At 38.1% G+C, this 15,864-nt stretch overlaps 2 protein-coding genes across 3 annotated transcripts; both read right to left on the reverse strand.

Annotated features, from left to right (window-relative positions):
- Positions 1–2,529: 2,529 nt before the first annotated feature.
- Positions 2,530–5,093, reverse strand: arl4d (ADP-ribosylation factor-like 4D). Its single transcript, XM_020918190.2, has 2 exons — positions 4,947–5,093; positions 2,530–3,727 (listed from the first exon to the last, which is right to left on the reverse strand). Exon 2 carries the CDS (start codon positions 3,642–3,644, stop codon positions 3,036–3,038), a length of 609 nt encoding a protein of 202 aa, XP_020773849.1. The 5' UTR covers positions 3,645–3,727; positions 4,947–5,093; the 3' UTR covers positions 2,530–3,035.
- Positions 5,094–13,641: 8,548 nt separating this feature from the next.
- LOC129407878 (interferon a3-like) lies at positions 13,642–15,423 on the reverse strand. Of its 2 annotated transcripts, none has more exons than XM_055150378.1 (6): positions 15,210–15,423; positions 14,465–14,549; positions 14,302–14,385; positions 14,047–14,196; positions 13,866–13,958; positions 13,642–13,775 (listed from the first exon to the last, which is right to left on the reverse strand). In XM_055150378.1, the coding sequence occupies exons 2-6, from the start codon at positions 14,519–14,521 to the stop codon at positions 13,692–13,694; spliced, it is 468 nt and encodes a 155-aa protein (XP_055006353.1). In that variant the 5' UTR covers positions 14,522–14,549; positions 15,210–15,423; the 3' UTR covers positions 13,642–13,691. The 2 variants fall into 2 exon arrangements, with proteins under 2 accessions (XP_055006353.1, XP_055006352.1); XM_055150377.1 differs by having other exon boundaries at positions 14,465–14,883.
- Between the last annotated feature and the right edge of the window lie 441 nt (positions 15,424–15,864).

Here is a 15,864-nt window from a genome sequence, read left to right on the forward strand (position 1 = left end):
GTAGCTGTAAAACCTCTTCTACTTCATTGCCACAGCTGCCCTGGGACAGACTGACCTACAGCTGGCTATCTATCTGCAACATTGGCCTCTCCGACTATCGTACTCCCAACTACTTGATTAAGATTAAGTGATTAAGTGTCATTAAGGGACACAACAGCAGTATGCACTAGCTGGATCTGGGAATACACTGCAATCAATTAGATAATATTGCCTCTAGAAGCAATATAATATATCTTGAATTTATGCATTTTTGTTTACTTTTAAACCACTTTAAAACAGTGGCTGTTCAATGTCCAAATATGTCACCATGTTTAACCAAATTTTTTTTTTAAAGAAATGTTTGTATTGAGGGGTTGTCGGTTTAACCCTTGGTTTAACTCTGAAACTCTTGACTTTGAACTTCAAATGAACAGTTTGAAATAAATTTTTATGTATAGTGAATGTGTGGTTTTATGTACTTTTCTGTGATTGTTGTTGTACTTTTCTCTGTCCTGTAGATGATTTTATATCAACCTGTCAAGGGACTGAAGAAATTAGCCACGCTGGCTATAATCTTTACATATTTACATTTTTAATGTTCATTAATATGTGCAGTTCTTTTACAAATAAATAAATAAGAAATACTTTTTTTGTCCATTACTACCAACAGTAGTAGTTTCATTATTCTATTAGTTTTGCATGATTGCCCCAATTTTTTTTTTTTTTTTTTTTTTTTTTTTTTTTTTTTTTTTACAATCCTGAGACACCTAATGAACGAAATGACAACTGACCTGAAGGGGTTTATAAGGTCAAATCACAAAATCTGCTCCTACTGCTAACCTTTTCACCACTAATTGATGTAATTTGACTGTTAGCAGCTGCAGACTGGGAGGTGGCAATCAAAACAAATGGGCTGTTTTGGCTTCTGTGGGGAGGGGCAATGGGGGGTATAAATACAAACACTTAATTACTTTCCGCCTTGGATAAGAGGAGGTGCTTGGAAACCTCTGGTACCAAGAATGACCTAAGAGAGAAGAGATATTAGGAGATATAATGTAACTTTCTGGAAAATAAAGAAGGCAAAACCAGATGTAATCCAAAAATTAAAGATGGACTATGTAAATGTTCTGTTGGAGTAATCTGCCATCTTGTCTGGAATGTTACAAAGTATGACATTTAACAGACCTGCCTTATACTTATTCTAAATATAGACTTAACTGGATCCATACTAGTATATAGTGGTCTATGTCTGTACTTTTGAGAACTCGTAAAAAGAAATAACCTAACCAACATATCAGTATATGAACATTTACTACATACATACATATCACTTAAAGGGACAGTTTGGAATTTTGGACATAGGGCCTCATTTCCTAATGAGCCAGAGTGTTGGAGACGTGCGGAGACACTTTTTAAAATATTCCATCCAGTCCTTGTATTTGCAGAGGTCACTGGTGCTAGTCTAGTGCATGTCAATGGCCATAGTTATCCTGCCACTAAAAACAGTCTTACCCACTCCACAAAACACCCGAAGCAAATCTGTTATTGCACAAGACTGTCGATGTGAATGTCTGTGTAGAAAGAATAATTTTATAAGTAAAACCAACATTGTATTTGAAGGATTTAAGTCTGAGTAACAGCAGTGAGTTGTACTTCCTGATAGAAAGTTTGGCAGTGGCGGACTGATATATGAGAAAATAGTCCCTCAACATGCAACAATTCATGAGATGCAAGCTTAGTTTTATTTCAAACATTATTCTATCAACACAGACATTTACATTGACTTTAACTACAAGAGTCCCTAACACTACTTCATACCAATGAGAAACACTGATAAGACTCACAATTGCAAAAATTCAGAATGGAGAACTTATCGTTTCAATACAGTGCTTTGTTTTATTACTTCTTTCAATTGTTACAAAAATTGTACAGTCATAATAAACACATCTGTTGTACTAAAGCTTTGTGGCAATTACAGAAAGGTATGTAAGAATCATTTCAAAACTACTATTTCTTGGTGCTTAATTGATAATTTATATATCATTTACATTAAAGTTTCTCCAACCCAACATTACCTCTTGATAAACCATTGTAGCATAACATCCAACCATACGAGTGGGTCAAATACTGTGCGAGCATGTGTAGAAATATAAACATTACAAGGTGTGCGAATCCAAAACCTGGAAAAATGGACGGAAATGCTTCAGAAAGGGCATAAAAATAACCTTACTCCAACGTAATATCCAAATCAGAAGCCACCTAGGGTAAACAGACATACTAGTCCGGCCACAAGAGGTAACAAGTCGTATACTCTTTGTGCTAGCCCAAACCTTAGATAAATAGATGATGCAACAGGGAAGGGCATCTGGCATTTAAAAAAAAACACATATGCCAACTTAAAATGCAAATCACAGCACAATAGGAAGCTTCTGTTTGCCTTAGAGGATCAAACGAGAGTCCATCAGATAACATGTCATGTACACTTGTGCTCGCCAAAACCCTGGGTAAATACAGTAGATAGAGACAAAACCCTCATCAAAACATCAGGTAGGGCATCAGGTGTAAAAATAGAAACATTAGGAGGAAGATGGTTTGTTGTGGAGAGCCTCATATAAAGTAATATTACTATTCCAGCCACACACACTATATATTTGTGCCAGTCCCAAGCTTGGTTAACTTGATTATTATTATTATAAACTGTGAATTGTCAACCATACATAGAAAATAAGATGTGAATATAAAGACATTTTAGCATATCATAAATATTCTTTAACATCTACTTGTAAAATGTCTTCTAGTGAAAAATCCTTGAGCACTTAGTGACGACTAATTGCTTTGAACAAGTTCCTTCAGCTATCACTTTAAGACCACTGCCAACTACTGTGAATGTTCAATACTGCATCAGCTCCTTTGGCCAAATCCATTATCTCTGCCCCGAAGGTTGAGTGTGGTTTAGTTGGCACAAATTGTTCTCTCATTCAACAGACCATTGCGATTGGAAGCTGTGGATTATGTCCCAGTAGAGTCCAATCCGTGCAAATACCATGTTTACTAGTTTACCTCTTCCTAGTTTTGTTATGTTTCACCATTTTCTTCTTTTTTATAATCATTTCGTACAGTTTTTCAAGTCCAGGCTGGAGTCCTTGCCCGTCTACAGCACTGCAGCCTTGTATGTGGTGCAGAGTGTACATGGTGAGTTCATGAATGGCCAGCATCTTTTCCACTTCGGTCACGGACAGCGCAGATTCCTGGTCTTGTTTATTAGCCAGGATTAGCACCGGGACTCCCTGGTTTTCGGACGTGCGGGTGATTTTGTGCAGCTCTACTCTGGCTTCCTCCATTCGCTCCATTTCAGTAGAGTCCACCACAAAAACAATCCCGTCTGTACGCCTTGTATAGGATTTCCACAGTGGACGGAGTTTATCTTGACCGCCAACATCCCAGACCTGGAAGTTGATAGCTCGCGATGCCCCCATGGCTACTTTGATTTTTTCCGTGTTGAAACCTTTAGTTGGAATTGTCTTCACAAACTCCTTTAGCTTCAGTCTATACAGCAGTGAAGTCTTGCCTGCAGAGTCCAGTCCTATGACAACTATATGGAGCGATTGGAAATTGGGCAAAAAAGACGGAGTTCCAGGAGCGATATCGGTTAGCTGGTTCCCCATCTTTATCTCGAATATTTAAATCCAAATGATTCCTGGTTTACTTCAGTTACATGGGCATGGGCTGGATCAGATGGTCTGGCCTCCTGAATAAAAACACATAAAGCAAGTTAGCGTATAACTATCACACAATAGCTTCACACATTGGTAATTTTGTGTGACAGAGTGAATACAAAGGGAGTATTAAGAAATTACAGATAGCTTTAGAAAAAGACAGGGGTAGTAATTACCAACAGTCCTTTCAGTAAATTAATGTTTACTTTCAGATAACAGACTGCATTTAAATATAAGGGGATTCACAGCATTGTGTATATAGCAATTAAAGGTTCAGTGGGCTATTTAGGTTTCCTGAATGCCAATTTCACATACTGAGCAGTTTTGTTTTTTTATAAGCATATAATTTTACGATTTTTACCTTTATAGTCTAAAATTGTACAATTTATCACATTTAAAGGTTATTTCAGCCACAAATATGTTAAAGAGCCACATGTATGGTCCTAAGAGTTCCTGTAATCCACTTTGGGGCTCTCAACCACCAGAGACCATCTGAGTATAGATTTTTTTTTCTAGTTACACATTAAACTAGTCTTTAATTAAAAGTTAATATAACACTAACCTTGTGTAAACCAAATCAACAAATCCACAAACACTGAATACCAGTTTAACGATTGCACAGTTATTTAACAGCTGAGCTCTATGAAGAATATTTTAATTTTAACCATTGTTTTACTGTTTTTGGAATTATTTGTTTATTTTATACAGATAGGACAACATTACAGCGTTAGTTTACTGCAGTTAATTGGGTGTCCTGCTCGGGTTATCTCTTCGTATTTGGCCCTGGTTAATCCTCTTATGCTCTAAACCTGACAGAATGTGCAGTGCAGCGGCGTGTACTTCTACTACATGCAACTGCAGTAATAATCCCGTTGTTGTTGACATCGTGATACCCATCTAACTACGAGTGCTTGCTCCAGTGCATGCTCCTGGGAGCACCGCACGGCCATTGTTTAGTTCTTGGAAAATAGTGATATGTTGTTGTCTAATAGTTTTAACTAAAGTAATTAATTCACAGATGATCTCTGCATTTGTGATGTTCTTATGGGAATACTGAGAGTTCTCGAAAATGCAACCTTCACGATTGGATGATTCCTATCGGATAGCGTGCGTAAAATACCCCAAAAGCCGTTAAATTTTACTTAGTCTATCGCATTGAAGCGAACAACAAGATTTAGTCGCTCAAATTGTCAGCAAAGAAGAAACTAAACAAGTTATCTCCATGATACAGTGCGGTTTCCAAAGTCTTACCTCCAGGATGCGCTGCGTAAAACATCATCCACACGAAATAAACACATCCATTGCTTGGATAAAATTGCGATATCCAAGGTCTCTTTGGATGTAGCTCAGAGGCGGCAGCAGCAGCAGAGCTGATGGATGAACGCTGAATGCGAGGAGAGCCGCGCGAGGGAAAAGCATCTGAAGACAGGGTGACGTAAGGATCAGCTGGGACCCTTTGAAGCGCCCTCTAGAGCCGGAGTAGAGCACTGCAGCACATCACAGGCAAAACAAACAAAATGTACAGAATATTATTTTATGTGGTAAGGAAACAGTATGTAGAAAAAGTGAGGAACCATGCTTGGAGAAGACAAACAAAGTCCAAAGCAAGCATGATTTTATTTGATCAGTTTTGGTTTTATTATTATAGTATATAGATATAAAATACAGCCTATGACCATATGATATGATATGATATGATATGATATATCGTGACATAAGGAACGAGATGAGATAATACAATGTGCGGGTTTCAAAAGCTTATAGAGTAACAAACTGTAAAATAACAGAATGTTGATCAAGTTGCAAGGTAGGGCACTTTTTCCTCACAATTCAACTGTCACTGAATGAAAGTTTAATCCCACTAAAAGGCTGGAACTCAGTGTCAACAAACTATGGATAGCAAAGAATACAATTTATAAATTATTTCTATCTTTTGAATGCTTAGATTATCAAAATATATACAGGGCCTAGCAGTTTCCCAATTTCTCAAACAATCTACATTAATTAATATGACCATAAATGACCAAAATATTATTTTGCATGTTTACTTGATGGCTGCTAAAAAAAACTGGCCTGAATATACTCTATCGGTGTCTCCACATTTGACATTGCTCAGGACCCGTGTGCTGGTCAGTGTCAAAGGACAGGCTTTAATTCCGTTTAATCGCTGTGATGTTCACTCCCCCTTCCAAATGGTTTGAAGTCCTTTTCTTTTTTTCCTGTTCATTTTTAAGGCCTCAGTCCCTGCAGGGTTAGGTCCTATTGCTTTAAGAGGGTGAAGCCCATATAGGGTTTTTTTTCTGTTTATTTGTTTTTGTTTTTGTTTTGTTTCTTTCTGTTTATCTGTTTTTTCTTTTTATCTTGGGGCTCTGGAAACCTCTGGGCCAGGCTTCGAACCCACAGTGGACTGAGACACCATCTCTGTCCAACTGGAATGTTTTCTGATTCTGAAGAAGAAAAAACAAAAACAAAGATTGTACCAACCAAATGAACAATTCTAAGTTTTAGTAGCCCCAAACGATTACAATTCCAATTCATAATAGCACTGAACATTTTAAATGACAGAAGAAAAAATAAACTGTTAAAAGATATTGTACATGAGGGACAGCAGACACTATCTCCCCCCAGTGGTCATTCACCCTCACAGTCAGAGTCAGTCAGAGAGGCTGCTGGAGTGTAAGTGTAAATTTATAAAAATGTAATTACAGTTTTTTCAATGACATAAAGTGCAACAAGGAATGTTAACACAAAGATAATGTAAAAGGAAATAGGCTTACAAAAAACAAATGAACACTGACAAATGCACAAAAATATTTGACGTTGTTTATGTTTTGTCCAACAGGACAGCAGGAGGACGGAGAGGTCTCCAGCGCCTGCCCCTCGGACCACACGAGCCCGCCGCGGTGGTCCCTCGGCAAGGAGCAGCTCTCCACCCTCCTCTTCCGCTCCGGTAGGCCTGTTCACAGCTGATCTTTTCTCTTGTTACAATGTTGTTGAAAAGACATTTGTGTTAACCTGTGTGTTTCTGATGTTCCAGCTCCAGAGAGGACAGGCTAGGGCCCTCCACCGCTGGGACACCCGTGACTCGTCGGCAGGTAAGACTCACACATTTGTCTCCACTAAAACCTGTCTCTTGGTGGTTTAGATTGTTTGTTGGAGTTTTACATGTTTTATACCTTTTCCACTTTTTTTCCTTTTCAACCAAAATTGCACTTTTGTAGGCTGCCAGCAGCAGAAGACCTCTGCCTCGGCGGACCGGTCCTTCTGCTCGTGCGCCGGTAAGTTTAACCTTGAATATTCAGTGATCACACATCAGTATGAAATGTCTAATGCAGGGGTGTCAAACTAATTTTGGTCCGGGGGCCGTATCCAAACTACTTTGATCCTAAAGGGGTCGGATCAGAAAACTCATGGCATATATACCCCAAAAACAGCAATAAGTTCAAGTATTTGTGCAGAGAAACGCAAATCTATTACAGAAATCTTTTTTAATTGATGAACTCTTTCTTTTACAAAATATTATAATATTATGAGAAAAAATGCTATTTCAACACAGTGTTTTAACATGAACTTGTATGCAAATAGGAATAAGTCAATTTTTCTTGGAAAATCCTGCACTTGGCGTCCACTTTTCTATTTTTGACATTTTGCTGATGAGGGTGTCACATTCAACAGTCAAAACGATCGTCCTTTAAGAGCATTTGGAAAGAGGCAAGTCTTCATTTGTGCTGCTCTGGTGGGAGGGGCCACGCACAGAGGCGCTGGAGATGCTGCTCTGCTAAGCGGAACAGAAAATTACCAATATTTTAATAGAAAATATGATTAAAATATTTTAGTAGAAAATCAGCCGAGGGCCAGATTAAAGGTCTTGGAGGGCCGGATCCGGCCCCTGGGCCTTATGTTTGACACCTGTGGTCTAATGGGTCATGGTCTTTTTTTTTCTCCATCCTGTTGCGAGTCGCAGCCCTGGGCCCTCCCCCTCTGGCTCTGCCGCCCCGAGCTCCTCTGTTGCCCCTCGCCCTGGTGCACAGGTAAGTCTTATGTTTCTCAGAATGAAACAATGTGCCATAGTTCATTGTTCAAGTCTTAAATTCAAGGAAACCTTTTCTGTTTTCAAAAGCCCTCCAGGAGCCACCTTCCTCGGCCCTCCACTTCAGGGTCCCAGGGCCAGCGTGACCTGGTGAGTGTGGTCATTTCCCTATGGCAGTGTAGTGTGCTTTGTGTTTAATGTGTGTATGTTTTTTGAGCGGCCTGGAGAGCCGCAGCTGTCCCTGCCTCTCTGACTCCATGTGTGAGACTTGGACCGCTTCCTGGAGGTACACAGCACCCTACTATTGATCATGTCAAATGGACACATAATGCTATAAGGTGACTGTGCTCTCTTTCAGATCCTTGGTCCTATGCTTCCTAACCTGCACCACATGGAGGAGGAGGTTTGGATGTACGTCTCCGGCTCAGACTCCATGCTGGTGACACCCCCCTGGGTGTCTGCCTCCACTATCCGTGAGGTTGAGGAGAGCATGGGGTCCATCTTCAGTTTCAGCTGCTCACTCTACAGCAACGAAATGTAAGTCTCGAAGCTGTGTGGTTTAACTGTTCTTTTTTTTTTTTTTCACAGTGACAGGTATTGGGAAGTACTGTAACATGGTCTCAGGTGAGTAGTACTGTCTTTTTATTTGACAATGTCATTTTGAGTTCAAGGTTTGTACCACAGCAGGAGGATGCAACACTCTACTCCACACTGCTGCCCAGTCGTCATGTGTGATGCCATAGTTTAAAGAATGCATTTATTCACTACATGCAGATGTTACAGATGGATGATCAATGGAAAAAGGAGACTAGAGGGATGCATGGAGAAAGTCAACACCCATTAGGACCACCCAACCGTGCCTCTCTGCTCATTGGTGCCCCAGGTAAGCAAATCTTACATGAAACCACAGTGCAACTATCCATCATGTATGTCTCTACCAGTGCTTTCATTTGATCCTTAAATCTTAAATCTAATGCAGTAGCCTTTGATAAAAAGTGGTACAGTAAAAATGTTGAAAACTGTTGAGTGCAGTTGAATAATGTTCATCATGTTTTCTTAGTGAAAAGTATCTTTGATGATGGCGAGGCCTGTCATAGTTCATGTATATGAGCCAACGTAGGTAAAAGACATGTCCGAGTAACTGAGCACGCCTGGAAAGAATCGCGGTGTGACACGTCACAGCGGCCACTATGAGACGCTTCTGACAAAAACTGAAGGTACCAAGAGAATACATTATCATCTCCTATCTACATTTTCTAATATGAATGAACAACTAAACGTAAACGATACTGGACAAAAGTTTATTTGGTCGAATATGTTTCACAGCTTGGATGAGCCATCTTAACATTTCTCTGTTTTGTTTTTTTCAGCGTAGTACAATTCTGAATGGTTCTGGACAGGAGAGGGAGATTCCTTCATAAGAATGCTACCAGGTTTGTTGAGTAGCTTTTTAAAATAGAATTGAATAGAATTTTCAACATGTACCACCCTGTCATCATGAATGAAGAAATAAGACGGAAACTGTGTGAAAACTCTGCTGTGTTCCAAGTGTATTGCAGAGTATGTCCTCTACAGAAAAGCTCCAATATTCAGAACTGCTCATAATGGTCTAGAATATTTTAACTAAAATCATGTTTATTTTCCCCCCAGCTCATCCAATGCTTTCATTTGAAAAATGGACTCTACTGCCACCTGCTGGAGATGCCCCGAAGCTAAAACCAAATGAAGCTGAAGAAGTTTACTGTTGTCATCATGATGCAAATACGTCTATCACAAGGAACTATCAGATGTCCGGTAGGTTTATTGGCAGGTCCCCAAAATGCTCTTTGGTTTTGTAGCCTTTAAAAAATAATCAAAGCTACATTTTTTTATTGACATGTGTGCAGTAATTTGCAACTGATACTGTTTTAAGATGATTAATACTCATAGTGTTTTGCTGCAATATAATTTGGTTGTTGATTTTACCAAACAATATAGATAAGAGATAAGGTGACCAAGAACCTGGGAAGAACCGCTGTTAAGACGCCACCCGAAGACTGAAGTAACTGTGAAAACATGTCAAGGTAATACATCATCATCATATCTATATCGTCTAATATACATTAACAGATAATTATACCCCCATAGTAATAATGTTAGTTTGAGTTGTTTTAAACACACTTTAAACAATGATTGTGTGTTGTTTTTCAACATGGATGGAAAAGCAAGTTAACTGTGGCAAAGACAAGATTTTTATGTCCGTTGAGATTTCTGTGCAAGACAGCCAGGTGGATAAAATAGACCAGAGTGGCCCCTATCTTGTCAAATGTGTTAAAATATGACCTGAAGTGGCATCATAAGAAGGGCAAATAAAGCAGATACCCTCGGACTTAAGTTACACAGAGGATGGTTATGGACAGAAGAGTGAGATGCCTCCGTAAAAGGACCCCAGGTTTGTTGTAACTCTTAGCACAATCTAACATGTGTTAATTCCAAACAGGTTCAAACTGAATTTCTGTTATAGCTTCTTGAACTTGAACCAGAGCCATGCTGTCATGAGTGAAGAAATGAGAAAAACACATTGTGCAGAAGATGCCCTTTATGGAAAAGGTGAAATATTTGAAATTGCTTATAAAGGTTAACAATATTTTCAAATCTAAAATCATGTCTCCTTTTTTCCCAGCTCCACTGGACCAGACAGAGTGGTGGTTCTTCTTCTCCAACATGTCACAGTCCATGTCATGGGTCCTGGCCTGCTTCCTAGCAGCCATAGTCTCAGTGTCCAAACAGTCCATCGCCACGTGTCTAAACCAGTACAGAACTGTGGCACTCAATAAAAATCTTTTGAAATTTTCATCAAATTATTTGACATGGTTTTGTCATTTCAGAGTGAGAATGAAATTTAATAGCTTTTGAAAAAAAAAATATTTTCATGGTAACGTTTTCTACTTGTAAGAATGTGTTGGATGACTTTTGAACATCAGTATCAGATGAAAAAAAAAAATGAATAGGCCTAATTGACAATGCAGTAAACATTTATTTTCCTACTCACGTGAGGGGGTATTTGGACTGTTCTCGATAGATATACTTAATATTCATTTAGCCTACTACATATCAAAAACAGTTGCTATCTTATAAATCATTTTATATTTCAACATTTGAGTGGCAAAGTGAAACAAAAAAACAGTAATAATGTACTTAATGTGTGGCTGAATCAGGACAAAGAGACTAAAGACAAAAATGGTTACATAAACCTCAAGAATTATGAAGCGATGATGCTGATGATGAAGTTTTCTATTCAGAGAATGAAGAACAGAAGCTCCAGATGTGGTTTGGAATCATTTATTTAATTGATTTTGACTTTTACTGAGGCAAATACTAACCTATGCATAGCACTTTTAAAATGTAATTATAAATAAGGCTGACACCATTAACTGGAATAGGCAATGGCAGGTCAACTACTAAAACAATCCTTAGTTGCAGGTCTACTCAGACTGCACTCTAATTTTAGCATAACAAACCTTTCCTGTGGTTTTGAGATCCATATGTGTTTGATTGACAACGCTGGAGTTACTGTAGTGCCAGAAATATGGTGTGAATCCTGAAGCTGGTCTTGCAGTAGGTGCTAAAAAAATACAAAACCAGGTGTTGACATGAGACTGCGCCTGTGATATTTGGTTTTAATTTGCAAAAAAATATCTTACTTTAGGCCATTTTTATCACTTTGTTGCATTGGATCAAACTTACTCTGCTCCTGGTTTAAAATCTGCTGCTTCTCCAGCTTTTCAAAGGTTTTCAGGTCCAGTGAGGTGAGTGCCATGGGTCTAAAGTCGTGAAGACCCTTCGGTGCATTTGGCCACAGTGACAACAGTGGAACAGTGGTCTGAAGAGCGAGAGACTGGGTAACTATTTTCTCAAAAATACCACTTAATTGGGAAGACTTGAACCTGCAGCCCGATATATTGTTAGGACCAGGGCTCTTGTTTAGTCGGTTTAAAAAGTTTTTCTACCTCAGCAGAATCAATGTTGAAGGAAGAGCTGTCCCTTACTCACTCCCATAAATAGGCAGTTTTGTCACAAACATTAATTGAGGATATAAATTCAATTAATTTGCCAATTTTAAGTTACAGTTGAAGCCACCTGAGAAAAATTGTTTCCTTTTTTCCTCCAAGCGTGCCATAGATTTCATTTCTCTCCACACAGATTTGAAGTCAGCCTGGTTGAATTTGGATTCCATTTTCCTTTTATACTCCACTTTTGTTTTTTTAATCTCAACATGGATCACTTTTGTTATTCTGGCAAGCTCTGCTATGTCTTCCATTTTAAATATGTTTTTTTTTTCTGTTTTCTGTCTCCAGTTTCTTCAGCTCCTTTGTGACTCAGAGCTTGTTATTGGGATAGGAGAACACAGTTTTTGTTGGAATTAAACTATCAACACAAAATGAGACACAGATGCAGTTCATTAATAGGGGCTGATTATTCCTCAAAAACAGACCAGTCCATACAATCAAATCATTCCTGGAGAGTCTTAACAACAGTGAAAAGCTTGAAACATTTTACTTTGCCCCAAATACATTTTCTTTGTACTTTCACTGGATTGTATAATGTTATGCATAACCAGAATTGCATTTATTTTATGTGTATGGTTGTCAGAAAGACATACAAAACAAGACACTAAACAATACCAAATCTGGTATCAAAACTAGATACTTATTTGAACATTTTATCAATACTGAAGATATCATAAACAGGACAAAACTGGATTTTTACTCAATGTTTTTAGAATCATCTTGATATGTATTTGAACTAATAAAACGCCATAAGAATCTACTGTTGTTTTACAATAGAAAAGGCACAAAGTTTTCATATGTTGTAATATGTTGCTGTCTACACATTTTAATTAAAGTAATTCATTCAAAGATGATCCTTGGATTCTTTGTGATGTTTTTATGGGAATTCCTTTCTGATAGCGTGCGTAAAATACCCCAAAAGCCACTACATTTAACTTAGTCGGTCGCAATGAAGCGAACAAGATTTTGTTGCCCAAATTGTCAGTAAGAAAAAACTTTTCTGCGGTTTCCAAAGTCTTACCTCCAGGATGCGCTGCGTAAAACATCATCCACACGAAATGAACACATCCATTGATTAGTTCATGGATAAAATTGCGATATCCAAGGTCTCTTTGGATGTAGCTCAGAGGCGGCAGCAGCAGCAGAGCTGATGGATGAACGCTGAAAGCGAGGAGAGCCGCGCGAGGGAAAAGCATCTGAAGACAGGGTGACGTCAGGATCAGCTGGGACCCTTTGAAGCGCCCTCTAGAGCCGAAGTAGAGCACTGCAGCACATCACAGGCAAAACGAAACGTACACAGTATTATTTTATGTAGATGTAGTATGTGGGAAAGGTCAGGAACCATGCTTGGAGAAAACAAGCAAAGTCCAAAGCACACATGATTTTATTTGATCAGTTTTTATTTTATTATTATAGAATATAAATAATATAATTCACACTGTGGTCGCATGTGTTTGGGTCTCCTCTTACAGGACATACAATTCATCAAAGACAGGTGCCACAAAAATAAGGCGCTAAAAACAACACAAAATAGTAATTTCGTCATATTGTTCTCTGTCCATCCATTTGCAGGTCAGCGAGGAGCCTGCACTCCACAGGTCAGGCCTGAGCGTGTCAACTTTATTGTGAACTTATTTATAGGATTTTTAATTGTTGATTATCAGGCTATTAATAAAGAACATTTCAAATTGTGATACAACAACACAAACGTCTTAAAATTCAATTTTTAAAACATTGCATTTTATTAGTTTTAACGGTGTAAAAATACAGTACAAAAATGTGTATTCCATTTTAAATATTCTTCATGAATACCAATAAATGAATAAATAAATAAATAAATACCAATAAATAAATAAATAAATATGAGGTCAGTTATACAATTAAAAAAACTAATTATGATGAAATTATTTTTGTGGTTCAAGAGGAAGCCAGCAGGTGCACTTTATGGAGATGAATTCGGACTTCCTCCCGGACAAATTCCCAGGCATCAGCGCTGTAGTCCTGTAGGAAACAATTATACAGTTTAATCAACATTCAACAGCAACAGTCAAAAGTGTAGAATAATTATCTTTTTTCCCCCCTGAAGCTTACCATGTGCTCCAGGACGTGCCGTGAAAGTCTCTTAAAATACAGACTCATCTTCCTGTGATTCTTCTTGTGGTGATTTGTGGTTTGTTTTCCAGCCTGGACAAAGACAGAACAGTCAGTCAAGCTCCATTTCACGACTCTTACTGATGCGTATTCACTTTTGATCTTTGGATATGACACTTACACAACGCCTCACGCCGTTTGCCTGCTGCGAAATAATGTTCAAAAAGTCATCCACTGTGTTCTCTGGCCAGGACGCATGTGTTTGGTTCTCCTCAAACAGGGCATAAATCTCATCCAAGACATGTGCCACAAAACTCAGACGCTCTTCCCGCTAAACAAATAAACAAACAAAAACAACAAAAAATAGTAGTTATAATTGTAATATTTATTATTTAGGGTTTCATTGCGCCGAAAGTTTCCATAAATCTTCACTTACCGACTGTTTGGAGGCATGTTTGTACAACTGATCTGGGAAGGCCACAGCATCATCCACCTCAATATCATCAATGGAGTTTGTTTTCTAGATAAAAAGACGTATTAATTGTAAATAAACACGTAATATCGGCTGCTCCTCCAGTGCGTAATTGTCCTGAACTTACCATTGTTTTGAGAAGAACCAATGCGCTTTCGCTGTATTGTTTAAAATCCCTGTCCATCCATTTGCAGGTCAGCGAGGAGCCTGCACTGAAAAGGAGGCACACCAACAGGATCTTGTTCAGCATTTTGTTCAGGAGTTTATCAAACCAAATGTGTTGATAGTTGCTCAGTAAAAATCCGCTGTTTTGTGATATGGATCCAGTACAGATTTATTCTCGGGCTGATTGTTTCTGTCATGACCATAGCCTCAAGCCTCCATTTATGTAGGTGTACCTGAGTTCTTTGACTCCACCTGTTTTCGTTTTCCTAGACTCGGGAAATCACGGTCAGGGAGAGTGACTTTCAAGGTGGAAGGATTTCCCACATTCTCTGGTAACATTGGATTGCATCAGCGACAAGACAAGACTATTTTACAAATAGCCTAATAAAAAACGTACACAAAAATAATCACTTTTCCTAAATAATGTAAATATATATATATATATATATATATATATATATATATATATATATATATGCTAAAAGGTTATTCAAACATTAAAACATTAATAAATAAATAATTATAAAAACCGATGCGTAATTGTGCATAAACGCATAATCAGGTAAAAATTGTGGCGCGTAATGACGCTTATAGTGCGTAATTTATTTACTATAATAATGGTATATAGGTTATTACGTCCATATAGCCTACATTTGAATCAACATTTGAAGAATTTGTACATAAATATTATCTTTTTTGTTATTTACCTGATTGTATCTGTTTTTAACAGAACGATTTCCAATTCACTTTGTCATGGTTTAATCACCGGTTGTGGTTTCTAACCTGGATAATTGCTTTTGCATTTCTCACGGGGACGTCCCTGTGCACGCGCGCCTTAGGTGTGTATCCGAAAATGAAAGTGGATTGCGTCACTGAATGAGGCAACACGCACAGCATACCTGCACTTCACCTGACGTTTACGCGGAGGGATTTCTGTTTATTTTTACACACTGTTCATATTTGGCACAAAATACACAAAATAAAACATGTTATACAAGTTTAGACTTATGTAAGCTAATGTACTATTTTCTCCCTATAACGAAATAAGACAATAGAAATTACTTTGGTTGACTCAATTGCGACGCTTGGTGTCAAACGTATGTATTGCATCATGTTAACACACAAGGTGACCAGAATGCATTTCTTTTTAGTCTCTTAATCTTCTTTTTCTTTTGACAGAAGTATTCAAAACCACCTAGCAGAGTAAACCAGACACCTGTAACAAACAATGAAGAGAAAACTTTATTGTGGTGAGTGTTGTTGGGTTTTTATCTTTGTGTTCAAACGCTACTCTACTATTCTGTTTATCGCTGTAAAATATAATAAACTTATTTATAAGCAACAAGGAAGTGAGCTTGGAAC

This window comes from Boleophthalmus pectinirostris, unplaced genomic scaffold (genome assembly GCF_026225935.1).
Source record: "Boleophthalmus pectinirostris isolate CB_2022bp ecotype Guang Dong unplaced genomic scaffold, ASM2622593v1 HiC_scaffold_14, whole genome shotgun sequence".
Classification (NCBI taxonomy): Eukaryota; Metazoa; Chordata; class Actinopteri; order Gobiiformes; family Gobiidae; genus Boleophthalmus; species Boleophthalmus pectinirostris.

Coding starts and splice junctions, on each gene's coding strand:
- arl4d (XM_020918190.2), bottom strand. CDS start 3,644: ATGGGGAACCAGCTAACCGATATCGCTCCTGGAACTCCGTCTTTTTTG.
- LOC129407878 (XM_055150377.1), bottom strand. CDS start 14,587: ATGCTGAACAAGATCCTGTTGGTGTGCCTCCTTTTCAGTGCAGGCTCC. Junction 14,197..14,301: donor AACATGCCTCCAAACAGTCG/GTAAGTGAAGAT, acceptor TTATTTGTTTAG/CGGGAAGAGCGTCTGAGTTT. Junction 13,959..14,046: donor CAAACGGCGTGAGGCGTTGT/GTAAGTGTCATA, acceptor GTCTTTGTCCAG/GCTGGAAAACAAACCACAAA.